Below are 13,599 nucleotides of genomic sequence, written 5' to 3'. Positions count from 1 at the left end.
CACCTTGGAGGGGAGGGGGGGTGGTGTCACAAGATATAGGGGATACATTAGATTAGCAAGACCCATGGGGTGAGTATGATCCAGATCCCATTGCACCCAATGATACGGATCTTTACTCAGATAGACTCTCACCTCCTGAAGGTTCTTCATCATATCAACAAATGATAGCAAGGGCAGCAGCATATCACAATGTAAATATGTACACTGACCCCATAGAGGAAGACCTTTTATTTGACACCCTTGGTGCAACACACAATGAAAGCCAATTTCTTCCAATGGTAACAGCAATTATTAGATGTACAGATGAAATATTTAAAGAGCCTGTTAGAGCAAGGATTATCACTCCTAGAGTTTATAAAAAGTATAATGATGCACCCACTGATCCTCTATATATAAAGACACAGATTCCTCCAGACTCTATTGTGGCATCTACTGTAAGGAAAAGAGCTAATAGCCAATCAACAGGAGACACACCGCCTCCTGACAAAGAAAGTGAAAAATTAGATGCTGCAGGGAAGGGCGTAGAAGCTCAAGCGGCTAATCATTGGCAAATTGCCAATGCTCGAGCTCTACTCTCTAGATATGACAGAGCTCATTGGGATGCTATGGAGGAACTTTTACAACACCTACCAAAGGAACATCGTAAAAGAGGGGTAGAGATTGTAAATGAGGGACAAACAATATCTAACAACTCATTAGGTGAGCACTTGATACTGCTGATACGGCAGCACATAGTATTAATACGTGTGTCATCATAAGAAGTCATGCATGGCTTAGATGTTCAGGCTTCAAGCAAGAAGTACAACAGGCTGTTCTAAATATGACCTTCGATAAGGAGCATTTATCTGGTCCATAAGTGGATACCACACTTGACAAATTAAACAAGGACAATCAAACTGCCAGAGCCATGGGAGCTTTGCAAGCCATAACACATAGATGTAATTTTTGTCATGCAGGGTTTAGTAGAGGATTCAGGTCATCATTCCAAGAACCAACCACAAGTCAAACTAAACCCACCTCGCAATACACCAAAGGTTATTTCAGAGGGTCATGTAGAGAAAACAATAACAAAGGAAGAGGAAAAACATCTTCCTCTAAAGGTTCCTCGTCAGTCTCTAAACAATGACTCAACAAATGCAACATTAAACCACATCACTCCTGTAGGGGGAATGTTACAACTCTTATACCCCAATGGACTCAAATCACCACAGAACAATGGGTACTTCAATTATCCAAATTGGTTATTGTCTGAAGCTCATATTCCCATTCATCCTGCACACAGAAAATACCTAAGATGTGTTGTAACAGGAAAACATTACCAATTCAAAGTGTTTCCCTTCAGAGTCACAACTGCTCCCAGAATATTCACAAAATGCCTTGTAGTAGTGGCAGCACATCTCAGAAGAAAACAAATGAATGTTTTCCCTTATCAGGACGATTGGCTCATCAAAGCCAATTCATTCCATCACTGTCAAAAAGATATTCAAACTACAATACGCTTCCTACATTCTCTAGGATTCGCCATAAACTACCTGAAGTCCCACCTTCAGCCTCTGCAAACACAACCATACTTAGGAGATATCCTAAATACACAATTAGGAATAGCATTTCCCAACCAAAACAGAATCCAAGCTTTTCAAACATTAATTGCAACATTAAAACAGAACCAGACATACACGTTAAGAACTGTGATGAAACTGTTGGATATGATGGCATCTTGTATTGCCATAGTGCCTCATGCCAGACTTCATATGCGTCCTATTCAGCAGTGTCTCTCTCGTCAGTGGTCTCAGGCACAGGGACTCGAACTACAGGCAATATTTTTGGCAATAAAAGCATTCCTATCACAATTGCAAAACAAAACAGTGTTGAGACGTACAGACATCTTCAAAAACAGAGGGTGGGGGGGGGGGGGGACACAATCTCAACAGCTGTCCCAGTTAGCACAATCACTGTGGAAATGGGCGTTCCGTCACCATATTCACATAGTGGCACAATATCTCACATCAACCGTGGTACAGAACACTTCTGGAACTCTGTTGTTCCTCATCAAAAACCTACGAACAGACCAGATCTTCTAACACAGAAACGGGGACAAATAAAACATCCAAATCCCAAATCACTCCACCTAGCGATATAGCTCCTGAAGTCATAGAATTTTGATTTTTACATTTACCACAAGAATGTATGGCTATCCTAAAACAAGCATGCAAACCTACCACTAGACAGTGTTATGCAGCAAAGTGGAAACGTTTTGTTTGTTTGTTCTCAAACAAAAAACATTGACCCTCTTCAACCATCAGTGCAGGACATTATATAATATTTATTACATTTACAAAAGGCAAATTTTGCCTACACATCTATTTGTTTACATTTAGCTGCTATAGCTGCATATCTGCAAAAAAGACACCATATTTCGCTGTTTAGAATTCCAGTAATCAAAGCATTTATGAAGGATTAAAATGAATAATTCCACCAAGGATTCCTCCAGCTTCATCTTGGAACTTAAGCATCGTACTCCCAAAACTCATGGCTCCACCGTTTGAGCCACTACACTCATGCCCATTACAATACCTTTCATGGAAAGTATCATTTTTAATTGCTATCACATATCTCAGGCGTGTTAGTGAACTACAGGCACTAACACAAGAAGAACCCTTCTTTCAGGTACATAAAGAAAAGATTGTATTAAGAACAAATCCAAAAGTAATTTCACAATTTCATATTAATCAAAAATAGAACTGCCCGTTTTCTTCCCAAACCCAGAATCAGTAGCAGAAAGAGCTCTACATACTCTAGATGCCAAAAGAGCTCTTATGTACTACATAGAACAAAACATTTTAGGACAACAAAACAACTTTTTGTGGCTTTCTCATTACCACATAAATGAGACCCAGTATCTAAAACAACTATAGCAAGATGGATAGTCAAATGCATTCAAACTTGCTATACTAAAGCTAAAAGACAATTACCTGTACCACCTATAGCACATTCCACTAGGGAAAAGGGTGCGTCTATAGCTTTTCTAGGCAACATACCAATGGCAGACATTTGTAAAGCAGCAGCATGGTCTACACCACACACCTTTACTAAACATTATTGTGTAGACGTTTTTGCCAGACAACAGGCAAATGTTAGACAAGCTGTACTTAAAACACTTTTTCAAGCAATTGCAACCCCTACACACTAGACACTGCTTTGTGGAGGGACTGCTTTACAGTCTATGCACAGCACACGTATCTACAGCTACACATGCCATTGAATGGAAAAATGTTACTTACCAGTAGACATCTGTTCGTGACCTGTAGTGCTGTAGATTCACATGTGCCCTCCCTTCTCCCCGGAAGTCTGTACAGATTGCAATTTAACATATATAATATTCACACTTTCTTCCTAACCTAAGGAAGGACGGCACTCCACAGGCATAATACGTTTTCAAGGTTTATTTGCACAAGGACGCGTTTCGGCATTACCGCCGAAATGCATCCTTGTGCAAATAAACCTTGAAAACTTATTATGCCTGTGGAGTGCCGTCCTTCCTTAGGTTAGGAAGAAAGTGTGAAGATTTAGACGTGGTGGCGCGTGCCATTTGACAAGCACCTCTGACGGTCAGGTGCAGGGACAGAACGCTGATACGGAGTGTTTATATATATTTTAGTGTACGTATGTAAATACATTGCATGGACCTTTTATATCCTTCTATACTCTTTTCACTACTTCACTCTCCCACCTCCGGGCAAACAATCTAACCAAGGACTCGATGCCTATGCGCAGTATCACCAAGAGGAGTCAGCACTCGATTCTGTGACTCGAAAACTTTCTTAGAACAAAAACAAGTTGTACTACTTAGAACCGAACACTAGATGGCGAGCGTATGCACAGCTTGTGAATCTACAGCACTACATGCCATGAACAGATGTCTACTGGTAAGTAATATTTTCCATATTTTTTTTGTTTAGTGATACAGTTCCGTTTATCACCTGGGTGCAAGGAACTTATTCTCAAATTGGTAATACTTCTGAAAGCAGACAAGCAGAAAGAGGCCCAGTAGCTAACCATATGGTAACCTGACTTAAATTGGGTACCATCATAAATAAATGTTAACTAACGTTACATTGTATTAAACTGATAATTCACATTCACTTTCTTTCACAATAACACTTCCGTGGATTTTTGCACCCTAGACTTTAGTTTGTTTTATTATGAATTATGCAAAAGTCTCTGTGTTTTTTATTTGACTGAATCCTTGATTCTTCTTTTGGTACATTTAAACTGAAAATGATTTATGTATAGTTGGCCATTTGGTGAGATGCAATATCGTCCTAAAAAGAGGTGGTAACAAAAAAAATAATGTACAGAAACGTTTGTCTCTAGGATAGAAGAAACTTACCTGGGTGGTTATCACGGCAACAGTGATGCCATGTACACCATCACACTCATTAGACCCTGGAAACATATGTCAGTCAAAGTTTACCCCCCAACAGTCAATTAGGTACTTTTAGATGAGCGCTTCATCAGCAACGTTAATGCCTCCATCAAATGTTCCCAAAGTGGAATCGGAGCAGCTGTTCTACTATTGTTTTCCTTATTCACAGACGTTTGAACAAACCCTCTCCTTGTGTCTGCCCCTTGATCCGTTCATTTTTATTTACAATTTATGATTCATTTTCCCCTGTGGAATAGCGTGTTTCCTTGGTGAGTTTAATGTGGTAGCTGGTAAGAAGAAGCAGTGTACCAATCTGTGGTCCATTTGTTGGAAGGTAAATGTTCGATAAACGTGTATGCAAGATCAACATTGAAAAGGAATATCTTTCAATCCAGAGTGTTTATTTGTTCTATTTATACTGCTCTTGGTTCTGCTTATGCTTCAGTTTATAAATGGTTTACGTTTTAAAGCAATAGTTAGAAAGTACCTGAATCTCAAGTGATTTCAGCTTGGCTCTGTCCATTGAAAAACCAGTTTGTCATCTGCCTCTTCCAATCATGGCTTTTCAGTGCTTATATAAACAAATGTTCAGATTCATTTCAAGGTAAGAGGGTCTTCAGATGGAATATGCTACGATTTTCATGGCACTGGTCGGGTCGTTCATGCTGCAAGAAGAATGGACAGAAATTAAATGTGGCAAACAAATCGCTTTGCAACCCTCATTGCTGAGATGTCATCCTGGCTCCTTTACCACCCATCGCCAATGAAAACACAATTTGTGGTTTCGGCACGCTCCCTTTGAGAACCAGGTCAGCTCTGTGCTCAGCGCACACCATGCACTGTGAGAGCTTGTGTAGCACTTCCAAGATGAATCCCTGGTAAATTCAAAGTTTTGTTAGCCCTGCAACCCTGCTTCAGGTCCGAGGCCTGTCCCACCCAAACGGTCCTTTAAGACGGCTGCTCCAGCGCACTTGACCATTTCATTTCACATTATTCCCCTTCAAGCAACACTGACCTACTTGGTCTCAAAAGTGATGTACCCACTCCTGCTTGGGTAGGACACCGATCCTCCTCTGTAGAGTTTTAAGTACAGAGACAGAACTCCTCCAGTGGTAGCTAAAGGATGCCTTCGTGACTTGCTGTAGGCTTTTCACCCAGCATCACCAGGATGCGAGGGTGGTGACTGATGCATAGTCTCTGGGTTGGGGAGGTCACCTCAGTGAGATGTATAGGGGTCTCTGCAAAGCAAAGGAACCATATCCGTATCCTGGATTTACGTGCCATTCACTTGGTCTTTATGGCCTTATGTAGGACAATCCTGTTCAAGTCCTGACAGACAACATCACTGCCATGTGGTACTAAAACTAAGCACAGTGATTCAGGGTTGCAGGAAAAGTACCAGGGAGCACTGAGACTTTGGTGGTGGATGGCCCTTCAAGGGAGGTTTCTTGATGGCCAGTCACCTCGTTGAGCCCTTCAACACTAGAGCAGGAAACTCAGCAGGCATCATCTAGCAGACCACTGGAGGTGTCTACATTCGAAGGTTGTCCAAGATGCCCTTATCCGATGAGATTGGTTTGATCATTTTGCCATCACTGAATGCTCAGTATTGTCTCTTGTGCCCTGAAATTTTCACCTCAGTGTTTCTTGGGAAATGTTACACCTGCAGTGGTCTCCTTTGTGCCATTCTTCCTCTGCTGCTACTTCCCAAAGTCCTAAGAAAGTCCGACAAGCCAGAGCTTGGCCCATACTGAGAAACCATGACTGGACTTGGAAAATTTGTTAGACTGATTTGTTGAGCCTGAACCATTACTCATCTGCCTCTTGCAGAGGACTTGACAACCTAGGAACCTGGCAAGGTTCTTCATCGGAACCCTACAACGAACTGTGTGAGAAGATTGAATAAAACCAGCTGTATGGCTTTGACTTACCTGCAGAGGTGGTGATGGTTATCTTGACTACCTGATGCCCATCCATGAAGTTTCTGATGTACTTCTATTTGTTTCATCTTTGACCCACCAAGGCCTTACCATGGGCAAGGCAAAGGTTATGTGTCTCCCTTTTTGGACTTTCTACGTTTGCCTGATCAGCCTTCTCTGCTTGTCTGCAGTTGTTGTGATGCATGTTCATAAAGAGCTTACATATGCTTCCTCCTGTGCATTTTATTTTGCAGTTTAGGACCATAACTGGGTTCTTAGTTTCTTAATGTACATAACTTTTAAGCCTGTGCACATTTGGTCTTTGAGGCTAGTGACCCTTAAAACTGGTTTCCTCATTACGATCACATCTGATGCTACATTTGTGAATTGCAGGCACAGTCTGTACAATCACCTTCTGCCTGGACAAGTTGGTACTTTGGATTTGGGGAGGATGGTCATTTTTACCAAAGATGGTGTTACCCTTCCATATGGGGAAGTCCATCGTGCTTCCCACTTTAATTTTTCTGCTGTATTCCTCTATGGAGGTGAGATTTTGTCATCCCGACCACAACAGTGTCCTTACTTTCTAGATATAATGCGGTTGGGAGTGCCAGGTGGATGACCAAATCTTTGTTGTATTTGCCTGTGTGAAGAAGGGAAAAACAGTCTAGAAACAACCCTTGCCAGACCTATAATCCTCTCGCTGAAGGTGTGCTACGTCTTTGCTAAGAAGGAGCTCCCCAAGGATCTTTTGGTTTGTTCCACCAAAGACAAATTCACCTCTGTGTTCTTAGCCGAAGGTGCTCCTGTCATGGACATATGCTTAGGTGCTAATTGAGCGTCCATCCAAAACCTTTACCAGAGACTACTGCATCAACTCCTGTGTCCAGAGAGGGCCATTTTTCCCACTCGATCTTCCACACGTAAAGTGCACTCCTCAGACCCACAGCCTTTGAAAAGGTCGTCCTTTGGTAACAGTTCAAAAGGTGAGAAATCTGCGGTTAGTTACTTACTTATTTGTTAACACGCTTTCTGGTGGATACATTAACTTTTGAATTCCTCCCTGCACACCCTGCTTCCCCATACTCTATGTAGTGGGCTTCCTGGTGTTAGTTTATAAAGTTTTAGGCTAGATTCTGCAGTGTCATCATTTTCAGTCTGCCTATGTATCTAAGGGTGCAGAATGATTTATTGTGAACTATCAGTGCGCAGAGGTGGTGCCTGTGTAAGGCTGTGAACTGCCATTGCTGGAGGCAGAATCGGGAAACCAACGAGTCCGATGGTGACACTTATTAGCGCGCAAGAGCAACTGCGTAAACCTGCCACGTAGGGGAATTCTAAAGGTGTAAGGAATCTGCGTTGAAATAAGGTATCCACCAGAACATGCAATGTCGATGGAAATAACTTTTTCGTTTTGCCAGGAGGACATGCTATTGCAGTTTATTTCTCATGTAATATCTTTTTTTAATTTTCAGTTATTACACTGTCATTGAATCCAGATGGCTACAATCCTGTTGTCTAATAGTGAACCGTTTACGTGCTAATGTATATTTTATTTGCCCTCAGCTCCTTTATTTTAAGAGCCAAATGCCCACATTATAATAAAGTTAGTTTAGTGTCACCTCTTCATACATTGTGCTCTTTTTCCTTTTGCATTCGAGAAGTTTATGCTCATTTCATAGATTCAGATGTTACTTTATTAACTTGTCCCTAAGAAATAATTACTGCAGTTGAAGCAGAATGTTTTCCTAGTACTCTGGATTCAAAAGAAAACATCAAAGTAGCAAAAAGCCTTCAAACTAGTTAAAGAATGCCATCTGCTAACATATTAAAGATTTAATATTTCGTGATTGGTTGCAGACATGGCAATAATAAAGAAATTGTTTGAGGAGCGACTCAAACCAGATGAAAATATATTTTCAAAAAATGTGACTGAAGTTCTCTGCAGACACCAGAACATGTGTGGTCCATGAAGTTATTCAGAAGGGCGCTAAGCACTGTGTACATTTCTCACACAATATTCAGAAAAATAAAATGCTTTGTTGCAATAAAATACTTGTTAATATTGGGCAATAGACACCAGTTCTGCATATGTTTTTAAGATCCAGACTACCAGACCGCACAGCCACCTGCTTGTGAAAAAAATATTGTTTGCTTACCAAGAACATAGAGGGGCATGCAGCCCGCCCGCTGCTTACTTTGGGTTGGCTTCACTGTCACTCTCATTAGCCTTCGTATTCTAGGGCTTTGCCTTGTCAATCTTGTACCTGCCCCCCCCCAGAGCATTTATGATTTGGTAGGGACCTTTTACTGCAAACTTTTAGGGAGCTATTTTTGTACTAAGCATTCCACAAGAGTGCATGTTTTTTCCAGCTATCTCCTAAGTGTATTTGTGTCTCACCCCTGTGCTTCATGTTGCTTTCTCTCTCATCTCCATGGTCCTCCCTCTTCATGCTGCACTCATTTTTGTACGGTTCTACTCACTGTTGCTTTCTCATCTGTAGTTTTCTTTCCATCTCCATTTTGCTGTCTCTGACCTATATACTCCCCCACCCCAGCACACCACGTTGCTCTCTCACCTGTTTGCTTTTCTCAACCCTCACCATGGCCACCCTTGTTGCTTCCCTCATCTGTATACTCCCTTGTTGTATGCCATCCCTGCCTCCTTATTGTTTTGCCCTTCTGTCCCCCTTTGCTGCTCTGTCCCTCCCATGCTCGCTTGTTACTTTGCCCTCCCGATCCCCATTGTTGCTTTACCCTCCCATGCACCACTTGTTCCTTTCCCTACGTATGCCTCAATGTTATGTCCTGTCCTCCTGTACCCTATATGTTGCTTCCTCCTTCTGTGCACTGTGTTGCTTCCTCCTCCTGTGCACTGCGTGTTGCTTCCTACTCCTGTGCACTGCGTGTTGCTTCCTCCTCCCGTGCACTGCGTGTTGCTTCCTCCTCCCGTGCACTGCGTGTTGCTTCCTCCTCCCGTGCACTGCGTGTTGCTTCCTCCTCCCGTGCACTGCGTGTTGCTTCCGCCTCCCGTGCACTGCGTGTTGCTTCCGCCTCCCGTGCACTGCGTGTTGCTTCCGCCTCCTGTGCCCCATGTTGCTTCCCCCACTCGTGCCCCCTGTGCTACATCAAGTTGCTCATTTTAATAAAAAATAAAATAAAAAACTCTCCTTTTATTTAATGATCCAACTAGGATTGGTAAATAAAAAGAGAAGAAAGTGCCTGTGTCATATAGGCTTTTATTCATTTTTCTTTAGCCAAGCTTCATATCATCAGGCATGCTGTACAGCATCTCTAAAAACCAATGACAAAGCTAATAGGTCCCCAAGGGAAGATCTGTTGTCTTTACCAGTTCTTGTTTTTCTTTAAAAAAAAAAAAAAAAAAAAAAGTTTGTTTTCAGCAGGCATAGTTACTCTGCGTGTTATATTTTTCTCATTTCTGATTTTATAGCCTCTGGCATGTTTAATAAACCATTTCTTTGCCAAGTTTGTGAGATACTTCTCTCCTTCTTGCTAGCTCGCTTTCCCTCCCTCCATTGAAATATTACGTTGTTTGATTATCTCTGGGACCCCGTCTGATCATTTTCTGTATTTCTGCTCTGCGTAGGATTGATCAAATATGGTGGCATCGCAGTCTGTTGGCACTTTTCTTTGTATTTGTAATCGGGGCGATTTCCGAAATTCTCCATCCTCACTTGTTTTCAGACTTCCTGGTTCTCAGTTGTGGGGGTTATGACAAATTCACCTTACTTGGTTGAAGCGGTGGCTCTGTTTTTTAGAAGAACTGGGTACACATGTGACTGGTTGTACGAGAATCTTACCGCAGTTCAGTGCATTACAATTGGGCCTTTGTAAGGATGTTCAAGGCCCGAGGGTTTCCTGCTGACAGCATTAAATAACAGAAGTAAGCTTCCCGGCAGTCGTGGGAGTTAAAGCTCATAAAAATCTTTAGTAACTTTGAACTGTTATTTTGGTTGTCATCACTCTACATGCTCAAGTTTATTAAATAATAACCGCATGCCCCTGTTGGCACAGGCTTGCATTGCTTAATGTCTCTTAGTCACTGGTTGGCTCAACTCGTGGCGATTGTGCCAACCGGATCCACTGCCTGGCTGAAAATGGAACCGAGGTTGAGCCACATTTAGGGAAATACTTAACTTGATTAGTCTGGAACACGTCCCTGTAGGGGAGGGCAGTGAACAGGGTTTGGGGGGGGGGGGGGGGGGGGGGGGGGGAATTAGTGAGATGAAGTCCTGCATTGCAGTTTGAAGGTTCATTGTTCAAAGGATGACTATTTTTAAGCCTTGCAACGTACAACAGGTTATCCCTTTGCTTGTTGTAGTTTTTTATGCTGAATGCTCTTTAGTAACATGACATTTATTGGTTTGTTTCCCTCAGACCCACTCCAATGTACCCCCCGACGTATCTGGAGCCTGGGATAGGGTAAGAGCTTAACTTCATTTTGAATATCCCATTAACAGCCCATGATGATTGCACTATTATGCCACTTTGCTTCTTTGATTTATTGCAAACAAAAGCAAGACAAGAAGATGCTGGTACCTGCATTCTAGTTTCAGTGTTTGTTGTCCCCCCCCCTCCCCCAGCACTGCAGTGGAAACATCCTGGTAATTGTTTTAGGTTGTTAATTTTCACATATACGACCAGTAGCACTAATTTCTTGTCCTATGTATTGCAACAAGTATACTGAGTAACAGAGAAGGAATATGCTGATGTGCTAACATGCACTAAAAGCATCATCGATAAAGTTGGTGTCATTGAGGCTAAAATTATAAGTACACAAAGTTTCTGCAGGAAACAAAATCAGTAAGAGTCTTAACACTTAGGAAAAGGGTTTATGTCGGCATATCATTTTATGTATTATCATCAATATACTAGTATTTGTTGTTTGTGAGACCTGTAGCATTGTCTCCAGTGTAGCAGGCAGAGTTCACATTTTAGGGGTATCGTCTCTTCATTATGAAAATTGGTGCTGCAGCATCGTTGTTTTTAGATAACAAGGGATCCGAAGTCTCATCGGGGACCTTAATCATACTATATTAAAACAGTGGTCCCCAGACTTCTAATATCAAGAACCTTTCACACCAAATGGTTATTTACTTGTAACAGAAGGAAATCTTTAAAAGCATCAACATCTCGGCGCAGTTAGAGAAGGTGGCAAAACATGCTCTCTTACACGTGATACACTCGTTATAATAGTGGTAAAAGTGCATATACAAAAAAACAGCACAGCCCATTGATTTGTAATAAACAGTGCAAATAAGGTCCATGAATACAGTCGAGCTTTTGATCCCCTAGGAAGCTATCAGGATCATCATTAGGCGAGTTATGGAGCCTGAAACTAACCCACACAAAAAACAAACCAGAGAAACATGTGGTCAGCAGAAAGATACAGCAAGGAACCGTACAAGGTACAGAAGAAACGGGAAGAAACAATTACAAGAGCGAGCTTACTGGTGGGCAGAGGACAGTAAGAAGATGGCCATATTGCTATGAAGTATGTTTAAAAAATGGAAGTAGAGTAAATGAAAAGAGGAGAAAATACCTATACGGTGATTCAGAAGGGACAAATGATGATATTCATAGTGGATATAAACTATGATTAGAAAAACCTATCAGAATCTACAAAGGGCATAATATGCAACTGCATAAAACATTAAGGCTCTCAATACAACCCTGGCGGTCGGTGATAAAGCGGCAGTAACACCGCCAACAGGCCGGCGGTAAAAAAAAATTGAATCATGACCACGGCAGAAACTGCCAACCCAAACAGCCACTTTAACACACCGACCGCCACAGCGGTGGCAACAAACACTGTGGCGGTAACCGCCAACAGCCAGACGGAAGACAATGTACCGCCCACAGCATTACAACAGGCCTGTCCGGCACCTTTTCCGGGGAAGTACCAACGCCATCAGAAGCACGGCGGAAACAGTACACTAAAGGAAAACGACCCACCTCTCAACACTGAAGGAAGAACCACGATGCCATGGAGCCCGAGTTGTACTTTTTTCCTATGCTGGTGTTCCTTCTCATACACCAGAAACATGAATGCTGGCAAAGACGACCACAGTAAGTACTGCACCTAGCACACAAGGGAGGGGGGGGGGGAGGAAAAAGAGTGACACACATGCAAACACCCCCCCACCCCCAACACCATACACACAAACAGATGCAACAACATTACATATACACCCCGTAACCCTCCGGAATAACGCAAGGACAAAAGGAATGAATGTAATAGTACACATTTAGATAAATACGTCCTTAAACAATAAACAGTATGTACAATATATACAAAAGGAGGGACAGTGCCCACTCCAAAATGTCCGTGCCCCACGGGGCCATAACACATAGGCCAAAGCCACACTTGACTCCTGCCTCAATATGGAAAGAACACTGCAGGGGCATCAGGTCAAAAAAACACAGGCACCTCAGGGGGACGGGGAATGGGGGGAGCACCTCAGCTGGAAGATGGTACAAAGATGGTACAACGCCACTGGCCTGGAGGGGGCTCCATGCCGACTGCTTGGTCCTGGGGCGTGCAAAGCCACAGTCTCTCTAGTGGGTGTTTTGCTTACTGCTTGGGCCTGGGGAGTGCAAAGCCACAGTCTCTCTAGTGGGTGGTTTGCCCACTGCTTGCTCCTGGGGAGTGCAAAGCCACAGTCTCTCTAGCGGGTGGGTTGCCCACTGCTTGGTTCTGGGGAGTGCAAAGCCACAGTCTCAAGTGGGTGACTTCTCCACTGGTTCTGGAGGGGGGTTTGTGCCCAGTGTGCTTCATCCTGGCAAGGAGGGGGTGAGTGGATGTTTCCTTCCACTGGTTCTGGAGGGGGCCTTGTGCCCAGTGTGCTTCATCCTGGCATGGAGGGGGTGAGTGGATGCCTTCTTCCACTGGTTCTGGAGGGGGCTTTGTGCCCAGTGTGCTTCATCCTGCCAAGGAGGGGGTGAGTGGATGCCTTCTTCCACTGGTTCTGGAGGGGGCTTTGTGCCCAGTGTGCTTCATCCTGGATGGGGCAAGGTCACAGTCTCTCATCTGGGTGTCACACCGACAGGTGTTGCAGGGGCCAGGGTGCACTGCAGCCTATGTAGTTACTACTACACACTTCTCGCCGGCGGTGATGGCTGCTCAGTGGGTGGCAGTTGCGCTGCAGGTGGCGGTGCTGTCCGTGGTGGTGGTAGGCTCCAGCCTTCACCTGCAGCCTCGGACAGCTGTCTACTGGGGCTGCTGCTGCTGGC

General features: G+C 43.3%; 1 protein-coding gene across 9 annotated transcripts in view; it reads left to right on the top strand.

The window, feature by feature from the left end:
* Positions 1-13,599, top strand: part of LDB1 (LIM domain binding 1) — a 363,831-nt gene that overhangs the window by 253,997 nt on the left and 96,235 nt on the right. For 7 of the 9 annotated variants that reach the window (XM_069239589.1, XM_069239587.1, XM_069239590.1 and 4 more), the window contains exon 3: positions 10,744-10,788. The exons of the other annotated variants lie outside the window; for them this stretch is intronic. In XM_069239589.1, the coding sequence (XP_069095690.1) occupies positions 10,744-10,788 (45 nt within the window). The remainder of the gene's footprint in view (positions 1-10,743; positions 10,789-13,599) is intronic. 9 annotated transcript variants of the gene reach the window in all.

Source organism: Pleurodeles waltl, chromosome 6, assembly GCF_031143425.1.
Source record: "Pleurodeles waltl isolate 20211129_DDA chromosome 6, aPleWal1.hap1.20221129, whole genome shotgun sequence".
NCBI lineage: Eukaryota > Metazoa > Chordata > Amphibia > Caudata > Salamandridae > Pleurodeles > Pleurodeles waltl.
Note: the sequence above shows the minus strand (reverse complement) of the source record. Positions and strands in the feature narration are given on the sequence as shown.